Genomic DNA, 15,697 nt, shown 5'->3' with positions numbered 1-15,697 from the left:
GCTTGCAATTAAGTGTAAATGCCTTTGAACATGACGTCAAATAGCTGCCTACATGTTAAGGCAAAACCGAAAAGAATCACCAGCTGCTGGTTGTAGTGAATCACTGATTAGTTTGTTTCAAATAATATCTGCTATTATTCCTTTCAGATGGCAATCAATACAGAGTTATTTTTTTATTTTCAAATTATTCGGCATAGTTTCCAAGTTGAGTAGACCAGTTAATTTACCTTAATTGAATAATGATGAATGCAGCAGCTGTGGAGTTGTTCTTCATAGCTCTGCTTTTAGTTTAACAGAAGTAGGTTTTTAAGAGAAAAAAATCTAATTGGCTTTTAGTCCATCATTTTACGTGATGATTAATCTTTCTATTTTTAAATGCTTTTACATGTTCTTCCAGAAGTACACTTTTATATTTTTGCAATTTGGGTTGTCTGCCCCTCTTAATGTTTCAGATGGAACAAGCCCAGTCAGTGATATTAAAATGCAAAATGAATTCATTTGCATTGAAATGTTCACTGCGATACATGTTGAAGAGCAGCTTTCAGTCAAAAATGACCCAACTATGAATTATAATAACACTTACAGTTACCTGCAGTGGCTGCCTTTATAGAAAAATAATTGCCATTTACCTCTTTTTGAAATCTGTTTGATCAAAGTTTAAAAATCAGTGCAAACATTAATCTGTATTTTCTCAGACTTTCTTCATCTCAGCAAAACATGTCAAATGTTTGCAATGACCCTTGAGTACCATTTGTCATATATCTGTGACTGCAGAAGCCCAAAGTGTTTTAGTTCTCCTTTCAAATCTTGGTCTCACTGGAGCCCCGACGGCACTAAGCAAGCAGCATCAGATCTAATTAAACTGTATTAGCAACTTTTCTATAGGCCATAATAGAGGTTCTTTAATTTTGAATGTCACTGTGTGGGATGAATAAAGCAAAGTCTCTATTGAGATAGCTCAGTGGGTTTATAATGAAAAGCTGTTTTTTCTATGGCCAGACAGCTGCTCTCTGAACAGGCCGTCATTCTGATTGTGCTCTAACAAAACACACAACCAAACTGGTTGTCTACAGTATTCCGAACTGTCTGGCAAGAAGATACCAGGTGTTTTTAGCACCTGATTTGAATGATCTCTGTTGCCTGTGAACGTGCATGAAGGTTTCTGCAATGCTTTTGTGAAAACAAGTGTTTAAAACGGCATGAAGGTTAGATTTGTGGCCACAGAGATATAAAACTTGTGCTCCACCGCCTCTACGCCTTCCTGTTAGTAGGTTTCCATTCATCATATCTGGCCACAGGAAAGACTCATGAGCAGCTGGCCGAAGCTTTGTTTGGGTTTTCAGATTGCTTAGGATGCATTAGCTCCACACATACAAAGCCACTTCACCTAGGGGGTACAATTCAGGACGGACAGCACTTTAATTACATTTGCCAGTTCTCCAGTATTAAGAATGAATATTAAACATGTAGCAACCTTTATGGAAATACACACATTTGTGTGAATTCATGAGTAGTGCCTTCCAGAAGTATTTTTAACCCCCACACTTTCCTACAGTTTGTCACAATTTCACAGGTCTGAAAAGGATTAACTCAAGTTTTGTTTGCATTTGTCTTCTGCTTTCACTGCAAAAATGATGCTATTTAAAGTTGGTCAGTCACATTGTAACCTTTTTTGGCTAATGGATACCAGAGTTTCAGACTCATAAAATGTTGTATTTGTGTGCTGTTCATTATAATATTAAAACAATAAAACCAATGCTTTTTTTTTTTTTAAATACCAGTTCAGTAAATGACTTGACATTGAATTTTAGGTAAATTTCAGAAATAAAACAACTTTATAATAATTTTAACTGCTGCATACATAGAAAACAGTCAGGTGGTAGATAAGCAATCACAAACTTTTAAAGCAAAATGCTGTTTTGTTATGACAAAAAAACTACACAATATGTCAACAGTAAATTATACACTATAGATAGTTTCAAAAGTAATATTTGAACAGTTAATAATTCAGAGAAAAATGATGTAAATGGCTGTGTGTGACTATGAAAAGCCTTTTGAATTCCCTTTATTCTGACTCAGACTATCAGCACCTGATAATAATCAGTCCTTCTTAATGTGACTTTCCTAAGATATAATATTTATTAGCTCCTTAGTGAGGTAATTTAGCCTTTAAAAGAAAAGAAAGCTAAGTCAGAAAAAGCTTCATGTAAACAGAATCACCAGAATTTTCATTCATTTGTAAGTTGTATTTAGAAACATAATCACAGTCTACTCAAATACAAAATGTGCAAAATATTACACTATGTTTGCAAAAATTAGAACAATTTGTTTGATCATTGAGGCAAATTTCAGATGTTTGCTGTAAGCAATCAAGACTGAGTACCTCACCAATGGGATGCTTTTACTGTTGCAGTAGTCACAACTTCTTGTGGGTGTTATTATTTTTATTTAATTTTTTCGTAGCTTGTGGTTGCAACTCACTTCATCAAATCCCCTTAGCACCTGGACGAAAACTAAACCATTAAGCTAGAGCCTGCCCACCAGTTGATGAGATCTGGTCCCTGTAAGAGTCAACACAGAGCATATACTTACTAAAAACCCAGAAAAGATCAGCTTTTGTCAAGCAACCTGACATTATCTGATATCTGATCCAAGGTTGTTCCTCAGAATGCCTCAGGACTACACCTGCTTGTACTTTGTGCTTTTCTGAAAAAAAAAAATAAATAATAATAATTAAAAAAAAATAATAATAATTTAAATTTACATATCTACGTTTAATCTTTGTATGATGTAAGCATTTGAAACCAAAGTAAAATTCCTTCTTTGTGTACACAATCTTGGCCAATACAGCTGATTGTGAGTCTAACATTAACTGAGCTCAAGCAAAAGCAATACATTTAAATTTGAGTTGCGGATGTATTTTATAAACTTTTGACCGACTGCTGTTTCAGATAACTGTTCATATTCATTCGCTTAAATATGGAAATTAATGAAAACATGAAAATGAACACAGAGCACAGTGTTTTCCTTCATGATGAATCTGTTGTTCTCTGCAGGTTACAAAAAGATCTTCTGGCTGACAGGTGAGTTTCTCAGGAACCAACAATCTCACTTTCTATCTTTAAATTCTCTGAGTCAGTTCACAGCGTTATTGTTGTTTCCTTCCTCTGCAGCAATAAACTTGATCTCAGCGTTGGCAGTCCTTGATGCCATGCTACTATCCCGGATCTTGTGCTTAAAAAGGAATGGAAAGGTTTTCCTAAAAGACTTCTGAAAGCTGGCTCCCATAAACCCATAAACAATGGGGTTGACTGAGGAGTTGGCGTAGGACATGCAGTTGGCCCAGGTCTTGATCTTGTACATTGTGTAGTTGGGTTGATAGTTTGGATAGAAAGATTGGAAAAGCACAAAGATCTGGATGGGACCCCAACAGATGGCGAAGAGGAGGACAATCACCACCACCATCTTGGAGACTTTGCTCCTGATGCTGATGGTTCTCTCAGACAGGAGGTTGACCTGAGAAAAATATCGCAACAGATATCAGCATTTATTATTATTATTATTATTATTATTATTATTATTATTATTATTTACAAGGCTATGTTGTTGATGGTTGTTGTTAGTTTGAAAAATTAAAATGGGCCCTTACCTGTTAAAAAGAAAAATACTGATGTCTAAAATCTTAAAAATCAAGGTATTATTTTGCCAATTAATGGTAAAAGTTATTTAAATATAAATCAGTGTAATACCTAAGTAATGGGTAAAGAAATAAAGTCTGCTGAGGCACTTTTTTGTGCCTTTTTTACCATATTTATTCAGGTGTAGAAAATAATACAAATCAAATTTAAAAAGATTGTATAGGAATCCTCCTGGCTCTTCAATTATAAAAGTTTAATGTTAATAAAGAAAAACAACCCATGTCTTCCATTGTAGTTCAAATGAAATCTATATAAGTATTATTGTATGTTAGCTGCAAATCCAGAGATGCAAGGTGTAATGCCTGGCATGATTTTTGCATATAGAGTGAAATAATAACTTTGTAATGATACAATAACTATACACATATTAACATTCCTTCTAACTGCAATGTGGTTTTATATTTTTCCATAACATCCTCAGAAATACTTTTTAACAAATTTTATTTACAAGCTTAGGTCTTTGTAGTAATTTTTTTCTGTTGTCTACATGGGCATTTTATTCATAGAAGTTGAACTCTACAGTATAAATAAACAGGCAGCACCAAACTGTACATGTGCAGACGTTCTACATATTTCATTGTGGTTAAACTGTTGACAACAGTCACTCAAAACAGACTTGATTCAAACCTATTTTAAAATTCAGGCAAACAAAAGCAAACAGTTTTCAATCTCTCTTTGTCCACACCTGATAATTGTTGTCAACAGGCTCTACAGTGGGTTGACCTACTCTCTTCACCATCATCGAATAGCAGAAAGAGATTGTGAGAACCGGCAGCAGGTAGGCAGCGATAAACTGATAGAGGATGAATGCTCTCTCGTGCGTCTTGGAGGGAAATCTCTCCATGCAGTATTGTCTCGGACCGTACCAGTAGCCCTCCTCAATCCGCTGGTACATTAAAATTGGGGTGGACAAGATGAAGGAGCCTGTGCAAAGCAGATGTGTTGTTTTTTTTGTTTTTTGTTTTTTTAACAAAACTCTAAGTCAGTCACACATGCTAAATACATTTTGTTTTTCAATGATTCATTTTTCGTGTCTACCAGTGAGGTAAAAGCAATGCAACATACCAATCCAAATGCAAATGCTGACTATCATGGCTACTTTTGGGGTGCGGTGACGGAGAGATTTGAGAGGGTAAACGGTGATGTAACAGCGGTCACCACTCATGGCAGTCAGGGTGATACAGGTGGCTTGTACTGTCACCTAAGAATGAAACACAGGCGAACGCATTCTGAATAAGAACATGTTTCTAAAACATGTAAAAACACAGTTATGGTGAGGAGATGATGTCAACAACTATTATTTTTACAATGACACATGAAATGTACTGAAAATTAGTCACAATTGATGTTGTGCTGTTTTTTTTTTTTATGACAGAGTATTAGGGCCAGGAGAAAGAAAGTAAAAAATATATATACATACATATATCATTAGAATAAAGTCAAAGTATTTTGACAAAAAAAAAAAAAAAAAAAAAGTTTTGAGAGAAAAAGCTCTAATAGAGTTAACGATGTCTGACATGACCAGATAGGCAAGTCAGGGTAGTCCTCTCTTGTGAAAAAGTTCAGTAGGCATTATTACTTTTTGCAGGTCATTCATACAAGGATGTGTCATTTCAAAAATAATTTAATTATTATTAAAAGAACAGCATGTTCCCTGCAAGCATGATAACACTATGTCCCAATATAATAAACATCAAGTGCTAAAATTATCTTCAGACATGAAAATACAAATAGGTACAAAGAGATGAATGCAAAATAGACAATTTAACAACCATATTTTAAAAGGGGTTTGAGAGTATTTAGAACAAGAAAATAATGTAATAATTTATTGCTATAAATTAAAAAAAAGCAAATTAAAAATCAATCAAGCCCTAATTTTGAGAAGCATAAACTGTACTTAATACTTTGATAATGATTTTTGAACATACGTAATTACTAAATATTAACATGCTGTTATTTTATAGGACCATTCCATCTCTGATGTTACTGGAATACATTAAGATAATATTTCTAAATTAATGACGGGCTGTACTGGAATGAAATTCTGTTGTATTTTTGTACACTGACAATAAAGGCACCTTGACTCTGATGTTTGAGCGGAAATAAATGCTGGTTCGTGTAACATTGGATCCATTCTGTTTAGACATTTACTTTAAAGTAAGACATGATTCTTCCCAACAGTCTGTATCTCTGGCTCCTGCTGGACCTGTCTCGGTGTTATGAGTAGTTATAATGCCAGGACCCATTACCCCACAGAGGTTTGGCGCATGACATCAGGATTTCAAAGGATTGAATATAAAAGACTGAAAGGGGTCATGCTAAGTTCAGCACTAAGGCTGCTGAGGAAATGATCTCCTCCCTGTGATTTTCAGGACTTACAATGTATTACACCCTGCTGTAATACGCCCAGTACTCCAAATCCAGTTTTCACTACCTCTTTAAACTGAAAAAGGAATTAGTTGTGTGGTTTAAAGCAAACCAGACTATGCTTATTGGATTTTTATTGACAGCATTGCCTAGCACTGACCCGGATGAGGAATTGCAGCCTTATTTATTACTGTGTTTAACTGCTAAGTAGAAGATGAAAATATGAGTTTTTCTTCATAGTTTTTTCATAGTGACAGGTAAAGTGCAGCTAGAGTTTTGAGTAAATATTTATAGGTTATGAAAAGTTAATTAATATTAAGGTTTATGTATGGAAATGAAATGAATAGTGATTACTTTAGACTGAATGAAAAAGTAAAACAGGATGACATTAAAAAAATACTGACATAAATTGAGTTTGGAGTATTTTTGGCATTATAACATCCAAATTATAATTCAGTCAAATATTACATATTTTAAACTTTTTTTTAAAGTTATGCTTTAGATTTTGTTTGTTTTTTTGTTGTGGTTTTCTGCAGATAATATGCCTTTTGCTACACAAAAGGAAAAAAATTGAAATTAGCAGAAAGGCAAAAGATGATTTTTAACATGTTGGAAAAGTAAAACAAACAAACAAAAAAAATCTTTGGAGTGGAAAGTCCAAAAGTTTAAACCACAACTCATCCATATCTACTAGTTCTTCAGTTGGTTCTATTAATTAATGTATCCATTTTTTTTATTAACATGCAGGATCTTATTTATACTATTTCTTCTTGCTTTAGCAATTTACTTCTTACTCCTTTCACTTTTTGCTTTTCATTATTGGAGCTTTAATTCAGTGTAAAGCAGCTATGAGTAAATGTGGTGCGTTATGTTGTATGCAGTAATAGTTCCTTTCTTACCAGGGCTTTTTCAGCCAGGTGTTTATGTTCAGTCAATTCTGACATAAAAGTCGATTCAGTCGATCAAAAATAAAATCCATTAAAAAAAAAATCACTAAAGCAAAAAAAAAAAAAAAAGATACTTTTCGCTCTGCAAATCCCATAGAATTTACAACTACATGGAAATTTGCTAATTTTCTACAGACTTTATTGTAAAGTGATTGAAGGTTCTGTCTTTTAAAACTTTGTAGAAAGTCCATGTTTAATCCTGTGCAAGGAGATCCCCATGGCCTTTCAATGTTGCAAGCCAGGTCGGTCTTTCTCATTTAACAACTTAGTGTTTCCATGGTGACAAGACGAGCAGCAACATATTCAGTCGCCTGCCTATAACTGCACAGGTGCAGGACCTGTCTGAGTGATGATATTGGTGTATGATTGTTTGGAGATGTATAAATGTTGTGAACTCACGAGAGACGAGGACAGGAAAATATAAAAAGAAAAGTAGAGACGTGAGCACGGATGCCTGCTGTTAACATGAATGGTAAGAAATAAACAGAGTTTTGATATTTATTGATTTAAGACCTGTACTGAAATCTCTCCATTAATCTTCTGTGACATTCTGCTTATTTTGGATGCATTATGCTTGTTTTTTTTTTTTGTTTGTTTTTTGTTTTTCTCCACACGTCTTGTTTTTCAATCTTGAACGGAAATTAATTTGTCTCAGTTTAAACACAGCTGAAAGGGAGAAGTTGGGAAAAAAAAGATTATGCATGTCTTTTCAAACTCAAGAGTACTTTTGAAATACATTTGCAGTTACTCTAGCTTTTCTTGAATCATAGAAATTTGTACTTCTTTACAAGATGGTTTCATCTATCTAGGAAGATACTTGTATCTTGTATCTTGTATTATACTGAAGCTTTTCTGCTATCATCTGGCTTTGAGGAGGGTAATGTCTGATTCCACAGATGACATTTCTTTGAAGATTTATTCAGACTGTAATGGCCTTCCTTAAGCTTTCAGAAAGACAGAAATGCATGGAAAAAGATAGACTTGAGTATAGAGCAAAGTTCTGATTCAAAACATCTTCACCGTATAGAGAGAATTTTCAGTATGTGTAGAATAGATGGACTTGAATCCTATTGCTCATACTACAACTCTGAAGCAATTGCGATAAAGTCTTCCAACAAATGGACCCATCTTTGTGTAACTGAAATTGAAGAAAACTCTTTGAGATGGCAATGTAAAGTCTGGAAAATTAGTCAGCATTTAGCAGCAACCCCTTTTTGGTTCTGCAGTTCCCCTTTCAAGACTGATCATCTACTGACAACAAAACATTAACAATCATGTAGAGTCATTTAAAAAAAAAAAGACTTAAAAATTACAAAATTTTGAAAATAATACACTGTCCTAATCCATGGTACTTGGTTTTTGTATTTTTCTTAATTTCTGGGTTGGACACTCTTTGATATCTTGGTTCATTTCATGCTTAGCTTTCAGATTCCCCATTTTACCTGAAGTATGTTGATGTGATTAGTTGTGATCAGTTATGGATTATTGTTATTTAGTTCTTCCCATATAGTTCATTCATTTGTGTTTAATGTCTCAATGCTTGGCTTTTTCTCCTTATGTTAGTGCTAGGCCTTTCTCCTTTTGGACTTAAACATCCTTTTGCGTTTCAGTTCCACTCCTGCTGTGTTAATTTGTCTCCTTCCCTGCTGTGCACTCTTCTAGATCTGTTCTACAGCTCTGTGATTAAGCTCAAATGGTTTCATTGTCATTCTTCACCAGTTTCTTACTAATTAAGCTTATTTGTTTTCATTGATCTTTGTCAGTGTCTTCTGTTATGCTCAGCCAGCGTCAACACTGTAAGAAGATTTTTTGACTATATTACCTAAATCCAAAGATTGCACATGTAAAAAATAATAATAATAATAATAAAATAACAGGGCCACATGATACATAGATTTGGACATATAGTAAGCTGGTCATCTAACCTGAATTGTTTTCATTGTATTTGGGCCAGGAATTGAATTTCTATTTATTTGAGTAAGCTATGATAAAACTCAGGATGGACGTGATGGAATGCCATGTTTGGCTTTAATCTTTAACTACTTGACACTTTTGGCTGTTTGTCTGGGTTTATTTGAGTCAAACAAAACCACAACCTTGAGGTTCTCCATCGCTGAGTGTCGCTGAAAATGACATAATCAAAGCGTCCAGTGTGATGAAAAAAAATCAACATTGAGCGTCTCTCAGCTTTTCTCCATAATTCAGCCTGTACTCTGGATGTAGGTGACTGTGGCTCACTGGTAGAGTGGTCCTCTCACAATAAGAAGGTTGTAAGTTTGATTCCAGCTTCCTCTTGTCACATGTTAATTAATGTGCTGGTACTTAACTGAAAGTTGCCTGCATTTATTTGTGTTTGTGAATGTGTCTGCAGTGGTCTTGCACTCGAAGTGGTTAGTAAGACTGGAAAGGGAAGTCCAGTCTGTTTATTTAGGACTTTTTTTCAATTAGTCAAAATATGTACAATCACAATTGAACAAATCTGCAAAAAATATTAATTTCACTAAAATAGCTGAAATTTACAGTTTAAACGCAAAAAAGTTTTAAACTGCAGAAATAATTGCTGCTGTTGAACCAATTTCAATGACAATAGTAAAGTAGACAAAAGTAGTGATGGTATGAATGTTCAAATATTAGTCAGTGATGTTTGATTTTCATTTTCATGAACAAATTATTAACAGCAATTTCAGACTTGTAGCATTTTATTAGTTTAAACACTTCTGACTTTATGGTTAATATTAGTAATTTTCAGCCTATAGGATAAGCATGTGATATCATTGGAATAGGTCATTTACAAGTGAGAATGATGAATAGAAATAAAAGAATGCAGTGCAAACAAAGTTTAAAAGAATGGAACCAACACTTAGGAATAAGAATATTATTATGTTACCTGCTGCAGAAATGCAACAAATTTGCACATAAAGTTGCCGAAGATCCAACCAGGGAGGGGATAGAGAGTGGCAGTGAAGGGGACACAGCACACCAGAAAGATTATATCAGTGGCGGCCAAGTTTGCTAGATGGAAAGAAAAGTACATGTCAGGTAATTTTCCCTCTTACATCAGTCCACATGCATTATAGTTTAAGAACGCTTATAATGGTCCATTTTTTTTTATATTGCAAAACCTAAAAAGCCCTCTTTCAGTGTTTACTTAGTTTTTCTATTATTATTATTTTATTTATTATTGTTATTATTTCTTTTGGCTTTCCATCTGTATTTTTGTCCCTTTTGCTGTTCTTTCTGGCAGTTCAATTGAATAAAGTCAGACATTAAAAATACATTACTGATGTTCAGGAAAAAAAAATCATAGTAAAGGTTAAAGCATTTTCTTTAATAACAGCCTCAGAATATATATTTTTCCAGGGATATTGGTGGTACTGTTCTGACCCAGTAAGAAGAACAAACTGTGTTGCACACAATACAGTTCACTGTGAATAAATTTACTTAGAGATTTATTTTATAAATGAGAATAATAATATAATAATTGTTCTATCATTTGAGATTTCAAAGTCTTGAGTCCAAATTGCTCAAAATTAGAATATTCATTTTTAGACACATTCACTCAATCTCTCTTAATGGACTGCAGGATTACAAATTTGACACAAATGGATGTGCTGTGCACCTGAGGGAAAAAAAAAAATTAGATGCACCAGTCAGATATAACATTTGGATTGTTGTGACTCAGAGTGGTCTGCAAACTGCTACAGACTTTATATCTTAAAACCGTTTTGTCAGAAGTAGTTTTACCTCCTTCAGCAACTTGAGCTACAGTAGCTGAAGTGGTTGATGCCCACGTCAGCTTTCATTGCCCATGAGTACCAGTGAGCCCTGTCAAACCTATTCACACATCGCCCATTTATTCTGATTCTAACACATCCACTTTTAGGAGAAAAAATTTCACTTGCTCCCTAAAGTCAACTACTGGCAGGTGCCATGGTGAAGAGATAACCGGTTCCGTTCACTTTATTCGTCAGTGGTCCTAATTGGTGTAGCGGATTGGCGTTCTCCAATTTTCAATTTGTAATTTAAGTCTTGTCAATTATTCCATAAAAACTAAATTACTGGGTAGCTTTTACCACTTATTAAGTCAGGGAACTGTCATGTTTAATTTGCACTGGGAGAAAATCCAGAGCTGATTATCTTTTGTGTCTTGATGTCAGTGATGTTTTAACCTTTTCTCCTCAATCATATTTACACATCACCAAATGATGTCTGCTGCATGTCGAGAACCAGACGTCTTCTCACCTGTAGCTTTTAAAAAATAGACAAATGAATGACAAAGCCATGATTTCTCTGTCTAAAAGCAATATCTTGCTTTGATGACCATTGCTGTAATTCATCCAAGAATAACATATTACAAGTATTATTCTATTTCCCAAATGTCTTTTTTTTTTACTTTTAAATGTCATATTGAGGAAACCACCTTGCAGGTGGGTGAGGACGGACTAAGAGAAAATTAGTTTATTTCAGTAATAACGTGGAATTGTTGAAACCCAAAACCCATTTTGTGTTTGATACCAAGTGTAAGAGATGATAGACCATAACAATCTCTACGGCGTTCAAATACTTCACTTTATTAAAGAAACTGGTGGATTCTGTATATTTATCCAAAAGTATTTTTCGAATAAATGACTGTACGGTGTTTAATATGGTGTTTGTTTCTTAATGATATTATCGTTATATTAATTTAAACTTGGCTTGGTGCATGCTTTTAAAAGTCAATATATTTGGAATTTTCAAAAAGGCATATGAAGCTTGTGAAATATCCCTTAAAAATCTGACGCGAAAATGTCAAGTTTGAAATAAATGCTAAGAAATGGGTTGGTATCCTTGCTTAGTCTGATCCGTTTATTCCATACATAAAATATTGTATGACTTCAGTTTACCCTTATCCATTTGAAATCAGGTACAAAGAAGCTGCTTCAGAAAGAGAATATATTATTTGGTGGTTATAAACTGAAGGTGTGTTAAACATTTTATGGACTGCCTGTGGGTCTTTGCACCTATGCTTCCAAAATTTAAATTCTTAGTGTAAAGCCACCCCCCCCCCCCAAAAAAAATACATTTATGTTTTGATAACATATCAGTCAGAGGTTTGCAGTCTGTCTCATGCATCCATCACTGGATGTAGCAAGCATGCCAGACCCCATTCCCCATTTGTTGTAAGAGCTGATCTAATCACATTGTTGTCGCCTAACCATATTGTTGGAGAGATTGCTAGATGATGTGGTTGCTAATTAAATTATGCTGGATATTACACTGTTTCAGTGCAGTGGCCTTGGGATGTATTAACCAAGATCAAATCCTCCTCACATCCAGAGTGCAATGTGCAAACACAGATACACAGACTTTATGCACCGAGTCACAGAGCTACAAAAACATTATTTTAATTCAAATGAACGTGATCACATTTATTTTACTGGCCTCCCACCCCACTCCACCCCACCGTCTCCCATACTCTACTTTGTGGAGCAAACTCAGGTAAATCAATCACCTCTGGTTTGGTAATGGCATTTATCAAATACATTCAGATTGCAAATCTGCGTGTTCTGAATACTGAGAAAAGACATAGAATATGAACACAGTGGATGATCTCATTTTACACTATTATTTTACAACTATTTTTATGGTGAACCTTGTTTCAATCAAGGCAGGCTGCACAAGATGTAAAGAACTAATCCAAACAAATACTAGTTAATAGTAATATTTTATTTCCCAACAGTTTAAATTAAAACAACCTGTGCATGACACACATAGATAGTTTCATGGAAATACTCAATTATCAGGAAAATCCTGCAACAAAAGGATTACAAGTTAATTTCATTTTACACTCAAAGCTGTTGACCTATAAAAACCAGCAGCTTGTTGCAAACAGCTATGCCTCTGGAAATGCCACTGCAAGTTTAATGTTTATTATTTTACCACTTTCATGAGACATTTTTATTAACCTGCCTTCAAAAGATGTAAACAAATAGTTTATCCATTAGCACAATCCCATTAATATAGATGATGCTATGGTTGTAAAAAAATATAATCTGCCAATACAACTGTGCATGTGTTGGATAGTGTTTGGTTTCAGTGCCTCTTAATTTGGTGTAAATGAGGTGTCAGTAAGTTTGTTTTGAAAATAGGTGTAGCTTTTCAGTTCATTTTAATTTTCCACCAGGGTTATGTTTGCTGCTATATACAGTCTAATTTAGTGAAATTATGCCCTTTAATACATTTTTGCATACCTTTTGTACTTTATGTTTCTGATATTAGCCTGTTGTAAACAAGCTCATCAACTTCAAAAGACGTGTGCAATTTGGAAAAATTAAACATATTATTGAGGCTAATTACTGAACTAGTAACAGACTGTCATAAGCTTTTTAGGGTCTTGCATTAATTGTTTGATTGTTTTTTTTATTTGAAGGAAATAGTTTGGGAAACTACTTGAAAAACCCCGAACACACCGTCCACAGGGTGAAACGTAGTTTTGGTTGTAGCGTATTTGGTTGCTTGCTTTCATATACAGGGTAGTAAAGTGACATCAGTGAAAGGTAGAATTATTAGATGCGATGTATAACAGCTGTGGCAAGGAGAAGAGGAGGGAACTTGAGAGAGGAGACTAATTAACACTGGAGCTAAACTAAAGGTAAAACAAAGTACAAAAGTTAACTATTATCTGAAGGAAATAGTACCCTACAAATATCAATATATGATGATGTTTGTGGCTTTACCAAGACAAAGTGTGAAGTTCAGGTGGATAAATACTTTTACAAGGCAATGAACATAATTGCTCCTAGAAACCTGTGTGATGGCAAATAAGACATTGATTTGTTAAAATATGCTGCTTTAAAAACATGTTTTCAGATTTATGCATACATTTTTCAACAAGACCATGTGGAACGGCATTATGAACACATTATGCATGTATGAATGCATGCAGGAGATATGTGGAATGGTTTGCCTGCAGTCTTAACCTCTTCCCAGTAGGGAGTGAATGCAAAAATAAAAAAATAAAAATAAAAATAGCAACAGGCTTTCTTTTATTTGCAGACAGAATTGGTCAGAACTACTCTTCGCACCGTTTGTCACTTTTAAGCTTTAATAACACAACAAAATTGAGTTTAGTAAGCAGAATAACAAAGGAAGAAAGGGCTTTATTATCTGTATTTATTGGATACAGTAAATTCAGAGTTTTGATATAAATCAGACTTTTCCTGACTGAGTTTTGTAAATCCCATCCAACACCCTCATGTCAGTTTCTTTCACATTTTCCACAAACTAATAAAGATGTACATTATTTTTGCCTACCTATGTAGAAGTTGGTGGCTGTTCGCATCTGTCTGTGTTTGGAAATAACATAGATAACGAGAGAGTTGCCCACCAGTCCGACCAGCATGATGAGAGAGAAGAAGAGCGGTACCAGCCAGGCGTCAGTGAGAAACGGATGCTGGCTCCCGTCCTCTTCTATGTCATACGAACGTCTTCGAGATAAGTTTGCCTCTGATCCATTGAGGCCAACCTGATCTGTTGAGTTCCAAAGCTCCTCGAACATTGTGTCAGAACGGAGGGTACTGCAGTGAGGGACGGTGACAAAAATAGTGAGGAGAGCTGCGTGTGGATGAGGAGAGAGTGTCCGCTGCAATGCACTTGCTCCAAGTCCAGTTTGCTCTCAGGCAAAGAAGAAGAAAAGAAAACACAATAAGAAAATACAAATAAGAAGGTCTAATTCTGTGATTATGGGGAGGTTGAGATTGCTGACAGATAGAGGGATGCAAAACATAAGTTGAGAGAAGGCGTCTGCATGCAAAATGACTCCTAAGTTTGAAAGCAAATATTAATTCCTCTTAAGCTCAAAGTGAAATCCTGAAAGACATGATGCCTGCATTGAAAATTCATGAGAAGAGGGAGCATTTTCAGAGCCTGCTGAAATTGTTTTTTTTTTTTTTTCTTAAAAGCAGGATTTGAAGCACGCAATGCTACTGTTTTGTGAGATAAGCCAGCAACCAAACAGGAATCAGTGTGCAGAGACGCAAACAGATGTCTTCTCCATGCTTCGTCATGACAAACAGAATCCACAGCTCATTTAAATCTCTCCTTGTTCCATCTCTCCGCCTTCCAGTGAAATCCGGACCTTTTGCATTCAGCTCTTTTGCATATTGTAAAAAAATTAAAAAAAACCCTGAAAAGAAGCAACTTGATGAATCAGAAATGAAAAAGATGCAGATCAGTGTAGGAGTTAAGTCTTGCTCTTCGGTCTTGATAAAATTGTGGCTGGAAAAAAAGCTTTTGTTTAAACAAAGGAAATAACCTGAAGCATCAGTGTTTGTTGTTCATCCTCCCAGCAGAGCTTAGTTGATCTTTTTGTTTGTGCTTCAGCGGAAATCACAGAGTGCAGTGAGTGAAGGGGATGCTGCCGGCTTTATAGAATGAGCAAGAGCAAGGACACACAGGCGCATTGGAGAGGGGAAAGAGAGAGGAGTGTGCTCACACACATACACATACAAAACTCAGAGCATGTGGGCTGCTGGATGACTTTGGGATAAACGTCTTCATGTCCGGGTCTCCTAGCAACGTTATTGCTTAATGTATCTTTATAAAACAAATTATGATTCTACAAATAAAGACCAGAACCAAAAACTATGAAAAGTATACTTTTAATTGCCCTCTTTCGGAAAGTTTGAAATTTATCCTTTTTCTTTT

General features: G+C 35.0%; 1 protein-coding gene across 1 annotated transcript; it reads right to left on the bottom strand.

Annotated features, from left to right (window-relative positions):
- Positions 1-1,395: 1,395 nt before the first annotated feature.
- On the bottom strand, positions 1,396-15,429 carry kiss1ra (KISS1 receptor a). The gene is made up of 5 exons (XM_015051082.1): positions 14,306-15,429; positions 9,900-10,024; positions 4,764-4,899; positions 4,384-4,622; positions 1,396-3,516 (listed from the first exon to the last, which is right to left on the bottom strand). The coding sequence occupies exons 1-5, from the start codon at positions 14,547-14,549 to the stop codon at positions 3,136-3,138; spliced, it is 1,125 nt and encodes a 374-aa protein (XP_014906568.1). The 5' UTR covers positions 14,550-15,429; the 3' UTR covers positions 1,396-3,135.
- Positions 15,430-15,697: the final 268 nt, after the last annotated feature.

This window comes from Poecilia latipinna, unplaced genomic scaffold, assembly GCF_001443285.1.
Source record: "Poecilia latipinna isolate Pla-1442-1.1 unplaced genomic scaffold, P_latipinna-1.0 Scaffold1027, whole genome shotgun sequence".
Lineage (NCBI taxonomy): Eukaryota > Metazoa > Chordata > Actinopteri > Cyprinodontiformes > Poeciliidae > Poecilia > Poecilia latipinna.
The sequence above is the reverse complement of the archived record's forward strand: the minus strand, read 5'-3'. Positions and strand labels throughout refer to the sequence as shown.